At 32.6% G+C, this 18,328-nt stretch overlaps 1 protein-coding gene across 1 annotated transcript in view; it reads right to left on the bottom strand.

Moving 5' to 3' along the window:
* Positions 1-2,648: 2,648 nt before the first annotated feature.
* Positions 2,649-18,328, bottom strand: part of LOC127723435 (zinc transporter 2-like) — a 55,020-nt gene continuing 39,340 nt past the window's right edge. Inside the window, exons 3-9 of the mRNA XM_052230061.1 lie at positions 17,118-17,225; positions 15,338-15,484; positions 12,843-12,996; positions 9,624-9,867; positions 8,167-8,272; positions 6,123-6,257; positions 2,649-4,660 (exon numbers count right to left, since the gene is read on the bottom strand). Of these exons, the coding sequence (XP_052086021.1) occupies positions 4,515-4,660; positions 6,123-6,257; positions 8,167-8,272; positions 9,624-9,867; positions 12,843-12,996; positions 15,338-15,484; positions 17,118-17,225 (1,040 nt within the window). The 3' untranslated portion in view covers positions 2,649-4,514. The remainder of the gene's footprint in view (positions 4,661-6,122; positions 6,258-8,166; positions 8,273-9,623; positions 9,868-12,842; positions 12,997-15,337; positions 15,485-17,117; positions 17,226-18,328) is intronic.

The following is an 18,328-nucleotide window of genomic DNA, read 5'->3' as shown; positions in this document are numbered from 1 at the left end:
GAAAAAAAAAAGGAAAAAAAATATGGAACCTTGTAGTACAATTTCAGAAAGATCCATACACTTACACACATGTTATGGTCCTGAAACTAGAAAAATGCTTGTTTTTTGCCCCTTTTTTGGCCCCTAATACCTAAAATTTTGAGGCAATTACCCCCAAAATCAATCCCAGCATTCCTTTTGTGATATGGAACCTTGTGGTACAATGTCAGAGAGATCCATACACTAACACACAAGTTATGTCTGGAAGTTACAAAAATGCTTATTTTTGGCCCCTAATTCCTTTACTGTTGGTACCATAACCCCCAAAATCAATCCCAACCTTCCTTTTGTGGTATTGAACCTTGTGGTAAATTTCATAGAGATCCATTCACTTAAACTAAAGTTAGAGTGCGAAAACAAATGTGTCTTCGGACGACGCCGGACGACGCCAGACGACGACGACGACGCCAACGTCATACCAATATACGACCACAAAAATGTTTTTGCGGTCGTATAAAAACTGCAAAATTTCCTTACAACTACCAATTTAGTGGCAGCACCCAAACAATGAGTTGTTCGATTCGTCTGAAAATTTCAGGGCTGATAGATCTTGACCAATTGAACCATTTTACCCCATGTCAGATTTGTTCTAAAAGCTTAAGTTTTTGAGATATAAGCAAAAAAACTGCATTTGACCCCTATGTTCTATTTTTAGCCATGCATGGCAGCCATGTTTGTCGATGGATCAAAACTTCGGATACAATTTATAAACTAGATACCCTAAGGAACATTTAGTTAAAGTTTGAAGGTATTTGGCCCAGTAGTTTCAGAGGAGAAGATTTTTTAAATAGTTTACGACGATGGACGACGACGGACGCCAAGTGATGGCATAAGCTCACATGGGGCCCTTCGGGCCCCCGTGAGCTAACTAGATAGTGGTTGTCATTTGTTGCTGATTTTCATATTTATTTTTTGTTTATTATTTTGTACATAAATCAGGCCGTTAGTTTACTCGTTGAATTGTTTAAAATTTGTCATTTGGGGGCCTTTTATAGTTTGCCATTGTTGAAAACTGTACGCTGACCTATAGTTGTTAACTTCTACCATGTGTCTACGACATTTGGTCTCTGGTGGAGAGTTGTCTCATTGACAATCATACCACATATTCTTATTTTTGTATGAAGTCAATAAAACTAGAGATTCAAGTTCTACTTTTCAATCATATGGACTGGTGAACATTCACCGTAGGTCTATTTATTTCTATGGTCCAAACATGTATCACAATAGGTCTATTTATTTCTATGGTCCAAACATGAATCACAATAGGTCTATTTATTTCTATGGTTCCAACATGATTTGTAGTTGTAAAGAAAAAACACTCACAAGCCAAGTTGGGTAGTTAGTACAATTAACAAATATAATTTTAAAACAGCACAACTCAGAAAAGATTTTGGAAAAGTTTGGTCTAGCCTGACTCTTGGTTTATAGACACAGATGTTAAGTACGGGTAGGAGATTTTTGTCTGAAATTTTTTTTCTTGCTTATATCCCATGCATAAATTAATGGATAATAAAACCTTGTCAAAAGGTTTTATCAAAGAACCTGTGAAATTTAAACTCAGTGAAAATGAACCACTATACAGTAGACTTTTGAAACTAAGAAAAACATGAAATGTAAATACAAATGTATACACAAGGCAGTTTACCTTTGGCCATCTCAAAATGGAATGACTGTTTATGAAACAATAAATGATAATATATAAAAAAAACTAATAAAATGCTTCGCTGAGCGCAGCTGGATACGACCGCAGAGGTCCAACCCTGAACAGTTGGGGCAAAAATGGACACAATATTCGCGCGTGATACAGGTCTGAATTTGGATTGTAATTAAATATTTGACACATACTAGGTTTCTGACACAGAATAAGTGTAGTCAAAAACTTAAAATTGGTTATATGATTTGAATTTATATTCAATTTTTTGCTTTTGTGCAATACACTATGCTGTTGAATATCAACCTCCCCCCCCCAAAAAAAAAAAATGTTTTGAAGAAATTTCTGAAATCTGAAATGAGAAAAATTGTAACCCCCCCACAAATTCTTATTTACCCCCCCCCCCCCCCCCCCAAAAAAAAAAAAAAACTTTTTTCAACTCCCCCTTTCCCTTATTCCAAAAATAATCTCAATTCAAATTTTTAATGGAGTTTGCAACCATAACTACTCATTTAAATACATCATAAAATATTAAAATATAAAATGACATACAGTCATGGTTAAAATTAATATTAATTAATAGTAACTTCTAAAAATAAATTTACAGCTAATCACCTCAAGACAATCATCATTTCTTAATACATAATTAACAAGCAGTGTAAGGGAGGTAATCAAACATATATACAACAATATTCTTTAAATGGATTGGATTACCTCCCTTACACTGCTTTTAAATTGTCTAAATTGTCCTTTAACCATAAAAACCCTTGTTTTTCCCTCTTTTTGGCCCCTAATTGCTAAATGGTTTGAGCCATAACCCCCCATAACCATCCCTTTGTTGTATGGAAACTTGTGGTATAATTTCAGAGAGATTCATACACTTAAACACAAGTTATTGTCTGGAAACTGCAAAAATGCTTATTTGGGCCCCTTTTTTGGCCCCTAAACCTTTGAGACAATAACCCCCAAAATCAATCCCAACCTTCCTTTTGTGGTTATAAACCTTGTGTTATAATTTTATTGATTTCTATTTACTTATACTAAAGTTATTATCCGGAAACCATCTGTCTTCGGACGACGCTGACGACGACGACGACGACAACGTGATACCAATATACGACCAAAAAATTTTTAATTTTTGCGGTCGTATAAAAAGTCATATTTTTTACAGTTAAAAAAATATATATCTAACAAATAGGTATTCACAAGGCCAAACAAAAGTCAAATAAGAATAAAAATTTGTTTGATTATTAAAGATACTTTCGATATCTGATAACAATATAATCATCTACATATGATTTGGTTCCGTAGATAACCTTATGACCTTTGAACTCTAGAAAATTTTTTACATGAAATCTTTGATATTTTATCATTTATTTATTGAATTTTATCCCACATTCACTTTTGATTATTTGGAAAACACTACATAATTTATAGAAACTTAACAATGGCATTATTAACAAATAATAATTATAGAATAACTAATCAAAGAATTCAAATAGAGAAAAATATTCAACGAGTGACCGAACAACACATTAATTCATGAATGCGCGTAGCACATGAGTTAATTATCAGTGTTGTTCGGTCACGAGTTGAATATTTTTCGATATTTTAATTCTTTGATTAGTTATTCTTTTTATTACATTGGCAAATGGCTTTTTTTAATGAAATTAATGTAGAAAATGTAAGGAACTATATCTTTTTTCTACGCATTCACAATTTGTTTTGATCCGATGTTATCGACGTCTTGACAACGCCTATTGTTGCATGACGTCAGAGAGTGAAATAACCACGTTTATTTCACATGTGAAATTATCGGTTTTTATTTGACTGGGAAATCAATGTAATTCAATGCTACCAATGTAATAAAATAAAATAAATCACAGCTTATTTTTAAAGAGAAAGACTCCCATAATGCATATTAATAGAGTACTGTAAATTCACAAATAATTGCAAGGTTTTTATTTATGGGAATAATGCGACTGGGTGATTATCACAATAATAACTCAAATTCTGATATCTGATACATATAGCTGCATGCACATTTTCCTAAAATTGCAATAATTAATCTCTCATTTTTTCCCATCCTTCAAAAATCACAATGAATTTAGAGTATCATTATCATTGGTACATTTGAGCACTGTTACATACAGCTGTAATTTAGCATGTCATCTAACATGGGCTGACATCTTATTTCAAGCTTTGTCTCCCTTGCAGCACAGGTAAATATATGTAAATAATTCTTATATGATTTGCATAATTAGGAAGATTTGCATAATTAAGTACCCTTTAGTATTATTGGTTACACACACTTCTGTTTGAGGCAGTATATTTTTCTATAGACTGTGTTCATTGGACTACTTTTGTTACCAATATAAACAACATGGCAGCTTGAATTGAGGTAACACATATAAGACATGTTAACATTATTTACATTTGATGGTTGATGAAAAAAGTACAAATTTAAAGAATTACATGATTGAACCCATTTATTCTAGGGTTTAGCCATGTAAAAACTTGACCACTTCAATTCTAAACTTGACCTTCCTTTTATCAAAAACAAGATATAAAATTTGAATAAAATTGGTACAAATGTTCTCAAGTTATACACTTAAAAATGGGAAATAACTAATTTCAAAACTTTAGAATAATGGGAGACAATTAATTTTACAACTCTTGAAAATGGGAGATAACTCATTTCACAACTCTTGACAATGGAAGACAACCCATTTAACAACTCTTGAAAATGGGAGATAACCTATGTTAAATGACATGCCAGAATCTCCCAGAAGAACATTATATAATGCTGTATACAAAATGTATCTTAATCTGGCAAGTCTTTACAATGTGTACAGTTCTCCATCTCATTAATGTATTCTTCAACTTGAATTGTTGTCTCTGCTATACCATACTTTTTTTGTACCATGGCTGATGCTAATTTTAATACTTTTAATGGGTCAGCATCTTCATCTATAAAATACAAATCATTCTTAGAGCATTACTCAAAAAAAATCGTAAGGGTTCCGCGGAACCCAGTGTCTCGCCTACTTTTGCTGTTAATCGCAGGCTCAATAAAAATGAGATGAGGAAAAAATTTAATAAAAATATTCCTCTCGATACAATTTTTTTATTGTAAGAAGCTTCTGTCCAAGTTTGGTAAAAATCCAGGATAGTTTATGAATCTAATAAATGTTTTAAAAAATTTAACTGCAGACTTTATCTAATGTTAACTGGAAGAAAAATTAAGTCCATTTATAAGTAAAATATGGATAAACAAGTACAAAATTTTAATAAAAATTTCCTTCTAGATACTAGCTTTTGATCATAAACAAACTTCTGTCCATGTTTGGTACAAATCTAGGATAGTTTAAGAAAGTTATTAAAATTTTAAAAACTTTAACCACAGAGTGAATGTAATGTTTCCTGGCAGAAAAACTAAGTCCATTTATAAGTAAAATACGGAAAAACAGGAATTTTTTTTTTTACAAAATTTATTTCTGGATACTATCTTATGATCATAAACAAGCTTCTGTCCAAGTTTGGTAGAAATCCAGGATAGTTTGAGAAAGTTATTAAAATTTTAAAAACTTTAACCACAGAGTGAATGTAATGTTTCCTGGCAGAAAAACTAAGTCCATTTATAAGTAAAATACGGAAAAACAGGAATTTTTTTTTTTTACAAAATTTATTTCTGGATACTATCTTATGATCATAAACAAGCTTCTGTCCAAGTTTGGTAGAAATCCAGGATAGTTTAAGAAAGTTATTAAAATTTCAAAAACTTTAACCACAGAGTGAATATTTGTGGACGCCGCCGCCGACGACGACGGAATGTAGGATCGCTATGGCTCGCTTTTTCGACAAAAGTCGAAGGCTCGACAATGTTAATTACGATTAGTTCTCAGTTCTGCTAGCCCCTAAAAAAAATGTGGCTCACACTTTCTTAACAAGAACAATACATCTTATTACATGTATTTAAAATTAGTATCATATACCCGTAAAGGAGTAGGTTCAGGAAGGGGTAATATTGACCCTTAGATTTTAATGGTTTTTTTTAAATCAGGCAAAATATTACTAATTTGTCATAGAAATATTTGTGCTAAAAAATAACTTCTTTTTGGCAACTCATATTGTAAATTATGAAGTTACGACCATTTGATTATGCATTATTTATGTTGACAAGTCAATATGGATCCATTTTTCCATTTTTTTTTAGGCCGCCATCCCTGATCTAGAAAACCTTTGTGTCTAGGGATTCAATATTAGCCTTAGAACCTTTTTCTTAAAGGAGGTTTTGGATTGTGGGTTGCAGCCATAGTTTTCCTAAAGCATTAATATACATTCTCACAGCTATATAAACAGATTACCATATCTTATTGAGTGACAGGGACCACATCCATAAATTTGATATCCTCAACATTAACATACATACCAACAGCTATATGAACAGATAATGCTATTTTATTGAGTGACAGGGACCACATCCTTAAATCATGTAGATCCTTTACACCTGGAATGCTATAAAAACTTGTCTGAACTTCAGCAAAGTCTAAACCTCTTGGTGTACCTAAAACAAAAATGTGTATTATCGTGACTTTTAAAATGAGACTGTTGCAAGGCAAAATTTCTGTCCCCATCCAATATACCCTCATTTTCCAGTGGCAGTTCATATTTCTTCAACCTTAACCTGCAATCCTCTATTACAGGACCTACCTATTGCATTTATTGTTAATTTGTTCACGTCCTGAACATACATGAAACATTTGCCACTGGATGTTAATCAACTTACAATCCATCAATTTGAATTGAGGCTCTAAATTCATGGCTATGACTACAGTGAGACAAGAACAGGAAGACCTGGCATGACAAATTTTCGCTTCAGGATGTTCCCTACTCATAGTTTTGAATTTTTGCTAGATATTCGGAATCCTCTAGTTTTAACCATGTAGTGCAATTAAAAATTTTGCCTGCTAACTTCTACTTTTTTTTTCATAATTAAACTCTGTCTGGTGAACTTACACCTGTGAAATCCTTTTGGTAGAGTTCCTGAAGGGGATACCTTCATATGCCGGGTTGTCAAATCATGCAAACGAATGCAACACTTGAGAATAATAATCAAAATTGACAACAACACTTCAAATGGTCTGCAATTTTATTTACTTTGGTCTACATGTTTTGCATGCAAGGCAGGCGTCATCGGGACAATTTATATAAGAATTAATGCGCATGAAGTATGCAAAGTGGTCAATCTAAAGTGACGTAACAGTTAATAATGGTAGGTATAAGTAACGTACACATGTAAATATAGAATGATTAAAAATAGAATTGAAAACGAAAGTGTTTTAGTTATAAATAGATTAGTATAGAGTTCTATGTAATTAGCACATGGTGGTACCCTTACTGTTAATTGTTGGGTTGTGATTTTGAGAGTTCAAGTCTCAAAATCACGGCCTAACAATTGATTGGAATAAATACAGAATTAACAGTTATGGATATTAACAGAACAGAACAACCACAACAGGGATACATACCATCACTACGAAAGCTGGGAGCAATATATCACGAATAACTATAGCTGTCTACAGAAGACTACCAATAATACTTTAATAATAGACTTTACAAAGGAAGAAAGTATCATTGACTTGAGCAACAGTAATACCACCATGTGCTAATTACATATAACTCTATGAAAGGATGGAGAGCTATGCTCGATATGTCACAAATATATGTCTCTAGTTAAATTCATTAAAATATTTTGCCTCATATATTGTTTTAATTCTTTCAATAAAGATTATAAACAACAGTCGTTCTGTTTTTATGTATAGTTTACCGGCACTTCCTTTTGTCTCCACGTTCTGTTTTTATGTGTTGTTTACCGGCACTTCCTTTTGTCTCCATGACAAAAGAAATTATAAAAATAGAATGCTATCGATCTACAAATAAATTTTTCAATGACTCGTATGTAAAATATTTGTAGCTGTTTCTGTATATGCAAAGTAGTAAAGGGGCCATTTACAGGTTTTTTGTTGACACGAGTGTTGTACGTGAGAAAATGTAAGGATTTGAATTAATTATTTTTTCACCAATAACAACAAAAAAAAGTTGATGTAAAATATAACCAACCAAATACAATGCATACACGAAAAATGTCTCGTGACCAAAATCTTGAACTAAGAAGCCATTAAATCATTTGTCGTCCAACTATAACAACTTCATTTGACAAGGCCAGTTATGTAATAAAACGGAATAATATAACAGAAAGGAACGAAAGCGTTTAAAAAGTGATCAAAGCATGACTGCCAAAAGACTGCGACATGACTGCTATGTTTAAACGACATTGTAATAGATATGATTCATGTAAACAAAGTTGCAATATAGTATTCACAGCTAAATGTTTGTAATAAATCCATGATATCTACGTTTCATGAAAGAGTGATTTTTTCATAAATGTTTGCCTATATTTGTTGTTAACCTACCTTCCATTAGTACTACTAAAATGTCTCTGACAACAGTGATTGTAGTTACCATGACAATTACTGAGAAAAGGAATGTACATATTGGATCAGCCATCTTCCATTCAGGCTAAAAATAGAAAATAAGCAAATCATTATAAGAGCAGCCAATTAGAAAGCATTTACATATTGGATTTATTTAATTCTTTATTTATTTAACGAAGATTACCAACAGCCAGAGGCTATGCAAGGGTTTCCTCGTATATTGGATTAGCCATCTTCAATTGAAAAAAAAAAAAGGAGAATGTGTCCGATGCCCCCACTTGCATATAATGTTATAAAAGGACATAACTAGAGAACTGTAAAAGTGACGCCACCCAAATATGACTTGATCTGTGTTTTATGGTAAAAATCATTGTGTATAAGTATCATAACATTTGGTTGAAGTACACTAAAGTTTGAGAACAGAAACGAAAATTTCAACAACTTTTTCATTTATACAAGGGAATAACCAGCATTTAAGAGGGCAATACTGTGTTGAGTATTAATATGGTCATTTTATTAACTTTCTGGTTAAAATCGAAAATAAAAATTTAGACCATATACTACCACAATCATCCACCCTAAAGATTTCAGAATCACGCACAATTTAACAGAAGTGGAAGTTAAACAACCCTTCATAACAAGAATGTGTCCATAGTACACGGATGTCCCACTCACACTATCATTTTTTATGTTCAGTGGACTGTGAAATTGGGGTCAAAACTCTAATTTGGCATTAAAATTAGAAAGATCATATCATAGGGAACATGTGTACTAAGTTTAAAGTTGATTGGACTTCAACTTCATCAAAAACTACCTTGACCAAAAAATTTAACCTGACACGAGACAGACGGAGGAACGAACGAACTAACGGACAAACGGACGCACAGACCAGAAAACATAATGCCCCTACTACTATCGTAGACGGGGCATAAAAATAAGGAGATGAGGTATGGTTGCCAATGGGACAACTATCCACCAAAGTTCAAATAAATTGGATGTAAGCAATTATAGGCAACCGTACGCCCTCAACAAAAAGAAAAACCCATATCTTATAGTCGGCTTTAAAAGGCTCTGACATGAAAAATATGAAACAATTCAATTGAAAAAAATAACAGCTTAATTTATAACAAAACAATTAACGAAAAACAAATATGACAGACATGAGCCAACAACAACCACTGAACCACAGGCTCCTGACTTGGGGTAGGCACATAATGAATGTGGCGGGTCTAAACATGTTTGTGAGCTCTCAAATATATATTACAAATCTGAGCATCTTTACATTATTTTCACCTTAGTACAATATCCTATTTAAAAGATGGTATATTTATCAAGGGACTTCATTTGTTGGTACTGGACTTGTATTCTGGGATCCTATTCCAACTGGTGTGGCCTAAAATGTGACAGACAATAAAAGGATCACAATGAACCCTTACCTTAAAAAATATCATAATGGCGGCTATCAGTACACCAACACTTTGTATAAGATCTCCCATTACATGGATGAATGCTGCTCGTACATTTATATTACTTTTGTGAGAATGGTCACTGTGGTTGCTATGATCATCTTCTTCTTCATCTCGGTTATTTATAGTTTTGTAGTTCTGTTTTGTAGGGGAATCATGGGAATGGGAACTACCTCCATGACTATGGCTGTGCTGATGTAGGGTTAACCCCATGCTAAAAATACATAAAATCATCAATAATAGAGGATTTGTTTTTTATTCCTGAGGTAAATAATTTTGTGGTTATAAGGAACGACCAGTGATTTTGTTGGCTTTTTTCAAAACTACCTCCACCCTTTCTTTTTTTTGGGGTGGAGAATATGACTCATTTTTTGAAAATTGGGAAATTTCAAATAACCAATTAATTGTACTAAAACTTTTTAAATTGTTCAACATTTTTCAATCGTTTTGGGAATAATTTTAAGCCTTTTTTTGTTGTTGACAAATTAGGAAACTTTCTCTAAGGGAACCATCTTGTGTGTGTGTGTATGTGGGGAAAGGGGGTTAAGCATGTAAGCATGTCAACAAGGTAATGTGGACTAAAGTATATCAAAAGTCAGTGTGGTCTAAAGTATATCATAAGTTGGTGTAGACACAGTGCTTTGTTTGACTTGGAAATATGCTGTTTTTTTTTGTAAGTTTAATTCAACAAGTTCTTTCCACTACTGATTTCTGATTACTTCAAATGGATCAGTAACAATCTGTTAACAAGCTATAGAAAGTCTCTGATAAATTTAGAGCCAGATATATTCATATGGTTGAAGACTGTACTGACCTCTTCTGGTTTTACCTTCATGATGGGTTACTGTCTCATCATTATAAACCCCATATTTATATATATATCAATGTTCCAGCTTGGTCGTTTTCACAGGGAGGTCTGCCCACCCTTTCCCTAGTGCCGCCCTGTGCCCTTTGGTATATAGTTTTGCCATGACAAGTTATAGATCAAGTTTGAATTTTGTTCCGGTCTGAAGATTTAGTCCAGAGTTATGAACCATAACTCTGGACCATATCTAATGTTAGAGTACTATGTTAAACCATATTTCTGTACAAAGGGAGATAACTCATTTTTTAAAAGATATTCTTTGGTAAATTATTAGAAGAATTTTTTGGCAGGTTTGTTTGTTATTTTGTATAAACTAATTTTCTGAATGCTATATATAAATAAAAAAAATTATGAAGTGAAATCCTTTAATTAGATAATAATCTATTTTTATTAATGTATATATTACATTACATTGTGTAGATAAAAAATGTTGACATTTTATAGATAAGTTACAAATCTATATTAGTTTGTGACAAATAAAAGAAAAAATATTTGGAACTATTAATCATATTTGATTATAATATGAAAATAGATATACACTGTATTACATCATATCTAATTTTAGATAACTATTAATCATATCTAATGTTAAAGTGTTTTCCACACTTTTTTTGATCATGCTTGAAGTTATTGATTGATAATTGGTATATAGTTTTATCATGACAAGTTATACAGATCAAGTTCGAAATTTTGTTTCGGTCTGATAATTTTGTGCAGAGTTATGGTCCTTGGACTTGAAAAATTCACTCATTTAATCAGTTTTCCACACTGTTTTTAGTCATGCTTGAAGATATTTACTTGATATTTTCTTTTTTATTTACACCATGACAAGTTAGCTTTTTGTTCCAGTATAATGAATTTTTACCTGGTAGGGGACTATGTATTGCCATGCAATACTCTCAGAATGCTTGTTGTTGTAATATTTTGATGAAAATACTATCATTCTACCTGTCTTCATATTTATGACAAGTTTATGACCCTCAGCTAATCAACATTTACAACAGGTGTAATAAGTTGTGATTACAGATAATCCGCTTATCCCCATCTTGGTCATTAATCCATTAATTAAACCTCATAATTGACCATTGTAATTATTTTTCCCATCAAATTCGGTCAGTCAGCATTTCAATTTCAATATTTCTCAAAAGTCCACAATTTGCAGTTCGTTTATTAACCATAGACATTTTTGTAGTTTTGTCTGGACTGTTCATTTAATTTCAAAATTTCTCAAACGATTTATACTTATTCCAGCTCGGTTGGCGTAGTTTTGCCATTTGAACATATTTTCGTCACATTTTTATAAAACTTTCCATTGAAATCTTTTGACAATTTCGATTATAAAGATAAAACTTTTTTTCAAAACGATCAAAAATATTTTCATGATTCAAAAATGTGCTTTCTTAATCATGAACCGTGCATGCGTGAACGTTTCTGTATACATTTAATGGACACTTAAATGTAAAATAAGTATCAAATTAACTGGAGAGACAAATATATTTATTATTGAGCAACTGAATTTAAAAAAATGATTATTTCTTGCCTTTACATTAAACACAAACCAATCCGTAGATGAATCCGGATTCATTCTAAATTTATTAAACTCTAGTCACTTCCTGTTTTCAGTTCATTTGAAAATCAAAAGTAAACATGATCTTCTCTTTGATAAAAGACAGTCTTTTTAATCATTCCAAGCTCATACAAATGGATTCCAAATATCTATTTTAAATTTTTTTTTAAAGGGATATTGATTATGCAGTGAAATAGTCGTTACAATTTCATTTATGCTGTGATTCCAAGCTTTGGAAAAAAGGAACCTGACTTTGGTTGATCAGGATGTCCCCTCAAAATAACTGAAATTGTGAACTTAATTTCCAGATCCTTATAAGTTAAGCATCACACCAGTAAAATCATACCATGACTGCCTACATTTGTAGCATGCCTAAGGCCTTCAAAGATCATTGTCCTGGAAGGCCTTAGGCATATGTTTAGCTAGTAATATAAGTCCCTGGTCCCTTACTGTTACCCAAAATAAGGTTGTATTTGCCAATAGTCAGTTGATAGTAGATCAAATATGATGAAGTGATTTTCATCTAGCGTAAAAGTGACTAAACCCCCTCAAAACTCCTAGCTGAAATCCCTGCAGTTTACATCATGTACATATGATAATGTTTGACATGCCCTTTTTGAAATATCAATGATTGTGCTGAAGTGCCCTTTTCATGATTAGCTCCCTGCCCTTTTGAAATCCTAGCTGGAACACTGTATATATATTAAAATTTTTATTGAAACTAGTGACAAAACAGGTTTTTTTATAGAATACTTACAACAAATTAAATGCCACCCCACAGGCAGCTATAATTAACATCACTGTAGCATTAATATCATAAGAATTAGATATCAATCTTTTGATGGCCATATAAACTACAATACCAGTTAAAACCCACAATAGTAATATAGATGATAATGCACCTAAAATTTCTGAAAAAAATAAAATAAAATTTCAGAAAAATAATTAAACAAGAGTGCACATGCTGAAATGTATGTCTGTTTTAGTAACCATTGAATTTATGTTGAAAGTCTGTAACATGAAGGTATACTACAAGTAGCACATAAACTTTCCATTAACAATGTTCTATGATAATGAGGTCATGGTCAGATGAACCAGGCCAGACAAACATTTACACTTTACAATCATTCCATATACCAAATATAGTTGACCTGTTGCTTATAGTATCTGATAAACTGATAAAATTACAAAAACTTATCACTGACCAATGAACCATGAAAATGAGGTCAAGGTTAGATAATACCTGCCAGACAGACATGTTCAACTTACTATTGTTCCAAACACCAAACATAGCTGACCTAACAAAACATTGACCAATGCACCATGAAAATACAACAAGAGTGCACATCCTAAAATGTATCGCCTGCTTTACTGACCACTGATTTTATGTTGATAGTCCTAAATATAAAGCTTAACTACAAGTTTCACAAAAACTTTAACATGACCCAAGAAAATGAGGTCAAGGTCAGATAAAAACCAAACCAGAAATACATGTACACCTTACAATCATTCAATACACCAACTATAGTCAACCTATTGCTTATCAATTCTAAGAAACATACTTAACCAGGAAAAATTAACATTGACCAATGAAACATGAAAATCAAGGTCAGATTAACCATACCCAACAGACATGAACACCTTACAATCAATCTATGCATTAAGTATAGTTGACTTATTGCTTATAGTATCTAAGAAACCAACTTAACCATGAAAACTTAACATTGACCAATGAACCATGAAAATGAGGTCAAGGTCAGTTGATACCTGCCAGACAAACAAATACACCTTACAATCATTCCATACACCAAATATTGTTGACCTATTGTAGTTTAAGAAAAACAGACCAATACACAAAAACTAAAAAGTGAGCAATGAACCATGAAAATGAGGTCAAGGTCAAATATGAAAACAGTCTGACAGGCACGAGGAACTTGCAAGGTACGCACATACTAGATATAGTTATCCTATTACTCATAATAAGAGAGAAATTAACCTCTTAACTTTTTGTTCAAGTAGTCACTGAACCATGAAAATGAGGTCAAGGACAATGGACATATGACAGACAGAAACTTCATAATATAAGGCATCAATATACAAAGTATGAAGCATCCAGGTCTTCCACCTTCTAAAATATAAAGCTTTCAAGTAGTTAGTTAACGCTGCCGCTGCCAGATCACTATCCCTATGTAGAGCTTTCTGAGACAAAAGTTGCAGGCTTAGCAAAACATAACATTGACCAATGAACCATGAAAATGAGGTCAAGTTCAGATGAAACCTGCCAGACTGACATATACCCCTTACAACCATTCCATACACCACATATAGTTGACCCACTGCTTATAGTATCTGAGAAATGGACCTAATCATGTAACTTTTTAACCTTGATCACTGATCCATGTAATGAGGTAGAGGTCAGGTGATCTCTGTCTGAAGAACATGTAGACTTTGCAAGGAACCCATATACCAATTATAATTATCCTATTACTCATAATAAGTGAGAAATTCACAAGACAAATAAACTATATTTTTTTTTCAAGCAGTCACTGAACCATGAAAATGAGGTCAAGGACAATGGACAAATTACTGCCAGAAACTTCGTAACACAAGGTATCTGCATACAAGGTATGAAGCATCCAGGTCTTCTACCTTCTGAAATATAAAGCTTTAAACAAATAGTTTACTTCACTGTCATTGGATAGTAATCCCTAAGGCTCTTATACTGCAACTTTCTTCCTAGGAGAGACAAAAAAATGGCAATAAAACCTCTGAAAACAACAACAAAACAGAAAACAGAAATTTCTAATTCAAATTTAAAATGAAAACTTCTGAAAAAGATCAATAATATAGGCTTCAAACAGGTAACAAAGAGCCTTTATAACTCACCTGTTATCCCAATATCAACAATGACTTTTCTTCAACCTAATGGATATGAATACAGTAAGATGTGGGACAATGAGACAGTCGGCAAACAACAACAAAATCAATTATCATAAAAAATTTCAGGAATTTTTATTTTAAAGAACCTAGCTTTCATTCATCATTCCTGCCAAATTTTGTAGAGATAATCTCTGCAGGTTCAAAGGTTAACAGTGGATGATGGGTGCCAATAAATACCATGAGGTCCCTACTGCTCTTTGGCAAGTGTAATAAGTTGAATACTTTGCTTGTAGCATAAAATATAATACAATATCTATTGATAAGGATGTTAAAAATGTTTGAAGACACAAAATTTCTACAAAATTGAATTACCTGCTCTATACCAACCAAAGCTAAGTTTCTTAGTTGGTTGTCTTGAGGCAAGCAGCAAAGCTAATAAGCTGACCATAAAACTGGCAAAGTCTGTCAACAGGTGAGCTGCATCTGATACTATTGCTAAACTTCCAGCTATTATTCCACCTTATAAAACATGAAAAATTTAATCAGTGAAAAAAATATCAACCAATGGACAGTAGAGTAATCATTCATGTCTTTATACTACCGGTAGTCATGAGCAATAGGTGTGTATTTTCTTGAGCACCAATTTTCCGTGGATAAAGGTTAATTTTTGTGGATATTTGATTTTGTGGTTTTACAAAAGTCTGCAAATTATAGAATATTTGTATTTCACTGAACATTTAAATTTGTGGTACATCTGAACCAATGTAATTCCACGTAAATGGGTATCCCACAAATAATTACAAATCCACAGTACAATACACCTTATTGCTATTTGTCTTATCCCTTTTAAAAAATTGTATAATGTATAATCACGAAGAATGAAATGCTTATCCCTTTTGAAAAATTGTATGATGTGTAAACACCTGGTATATCTCATCAGTAGGAATAAATTGCTTCGCCGAGCGCAGCTGGATACGACCGCAGAAGTCCAACCCTGAACAGTTGGGACAAAAATGGACACAATTACTGTCAATGTTCGTGCTCGATACAGGTCTGAATTTGGATTGTAATTAAATATTTGACACACAAAAGGTTTCTGACACAGAATAACTGTAGTCAAATAACTTAGAATTGGTTATATGATTTGAATTTATATTCAATTTTTTGCTTTTGTGCAATACACTTTGCTGTTGCGAATTGACCATCCCCCCTCTCACCCACAAAAAAAAATAATTACCCCCCTTTTTTTTTTGGCTTTTGTGCAATACACTATGCTGTTGCTTATTAACCCCCCTCCCTTTCCCCACCCCACCCCACTTTTTTTTTGCAAAATAAATAATATTTGAAGAATTTTTCTTTTTAATTTCTGTCTGAAATCTGAAATGAGAAAAAATTGACTCCCCACAATTTCTTTTTACCCCCCCCCCCCCCCCTCTTTTTCCCCCCAAAAAAAATCTTTCCCTCAAGATATGGTCATAATCTCAATTCAAATTTCCAATGGAGTTTGCAACCATAATTACCCATTTAAATTTACCATAGTGCTAACTTAATCTATTTTATAATAGAATTTAAAATATGGTGTCAAAACTTACATATGGATTTTTTTGTTAAAAAAAAAAGATGCAACATTTGCAGATATTTTTACTGGTCTTGCTTTATAAATATGCATTTCTTTAAACATAATTTAAAAGCAGTGTAAGGGAGGTAATCAAAACGTTATGTTCGGATTACCTCCCTTACACTGGTTTTAAATTGTCTTTAGTTTAGTACAAATCCAGGATAGTTTAAGAAAGTTATTAAAATTTTTAAAACTTTAACTACAGAGTGAATGTAATGTTAACTGGCAGAAAAAACTAAGTCCATTTATAAGTAAAATACGGATAAACAGGATTTTTTTTTTTTACAAAATTTATTTCTAGTTACTATCTTATGATCATAAACAAGCTTCTGTCCAAGTTTGGTAGAAATCCAGGATAGTTTAAGAAAGTTATTAAAATTTCAAAAAACTTTAACCACAGAGTGAATATCTGTGGATGCCGCCGTTGACAACGGAATGTAGGATTTTTATGTCTCGCTTTTGCGACAAAAGTCTCAGGCTCGACAAAAATGATTTGTTTCTTGAATGCATCCGATACTTAAAACTATTTCTTACCTATTATTTCTGCCACCATAAATATGAGGCACAGCACACTGGCAAGGATCAATCTGTTTCTGGCTTTTTTGTCTACACCAGCTGTGCTTCTAAATGCATGACAATGTTCTGTAATAAAATTCAGAAACTTCAGAAAATTCAGAAATTCTTAAAATATAAAAATTCTGACATTCTGAAAATTTAATAATTCTAAAAATTCAGAACTTGTACATGTGTGTTTTTATCATTGTGATTGTCGATCAGTGTACCAAAACATTCATTTCAAATAAGCTGCTTACAAATAATGCTGTCAATATTCAAAATGTGACTTAATCTATGCTGTAATTATCCCTCAAGCTTAACCATTATACATGCAATTAACAGTTATTAAACAATGACTTAAAATACATTATAAATTGTCCAGTTTATACAACTCCGTGTGTCTGAGAACTGGTTGTCAATCCAGGTCTAATACAGAAAAACTGATTAATACCGAATTTTTATTGGTCTTAAAACAGGATTTTAACTTCTGGTTTTTGGTTCAAAAAGGTGTCAGAAAAATTAAGGATGTGTGTATTACGTGAAATATTAGATTTCGACAATTTTTATGTTAGAGTTGTTATTTTTCCTACGTGATAATATTTTTTTTTATTTGAGTATAGAGAACTATGATGAATATCCAGAATTGTCAATCCTAAAAGATTATTTTCTGAGAGAAACTTGTAGGGTTGACAATCTTTGATATGCACCACTTCGAATGGGCCACAGAGTATTTTACTAAATAAGAATATCATCAGGATTGATCTGATTGTCTGATTATGACATTACCAAGTGAGACTTTACAACCAAATTTGTATGTGCGGTGACTATAAAACGACAGGTGACACATGTGGAGCAGGATCTGCTTACACTTCTGAAGAATCTGAGATCCACCTATCCCAATTTTGGTGGGGTTTGTGTTGCTAGATTTTTGTCTCGCTGTTTCTGGCGGCGGTGTCAACAATGTATTAGTTTGTGATTTAGGTCTAGTTTATGGTGAACCACTAGTGGTAGGTCAATGATATTTGGTATGCAGTTGTATTAGCATTGGCACATCTCATTTCCATGGAGATTATTTGGCCCTGCCCCCTCAGTCATGGTATATTGACTTTGAAACGTTTGCTTAGTTTACATGTATTAGTTTGTGATTAGGTCAGTTTATGGGGAACCACTAATGGTAGGTCAATGATATT

Source organism: Mytilus californianus, unplaced genomic scaffold, assembly GCF_021869535.1.
Source record: "Mytilus californianus isolate M0D057914Y unplaced genomic scaffold, xbMytCali1.0.p SCAF_13, whole genome shotgun sequence".
Taxonomy (NCBI): domain Eukaryota; kingdom Metazoa; phylum Mollusca; class Bivalvia; order Mytilida; family Mytilidae; genus Mytilus; species Mytilus californianus.
This window is presented reverse-complemented; position numbering and strand designations above follow the sequence as displayed.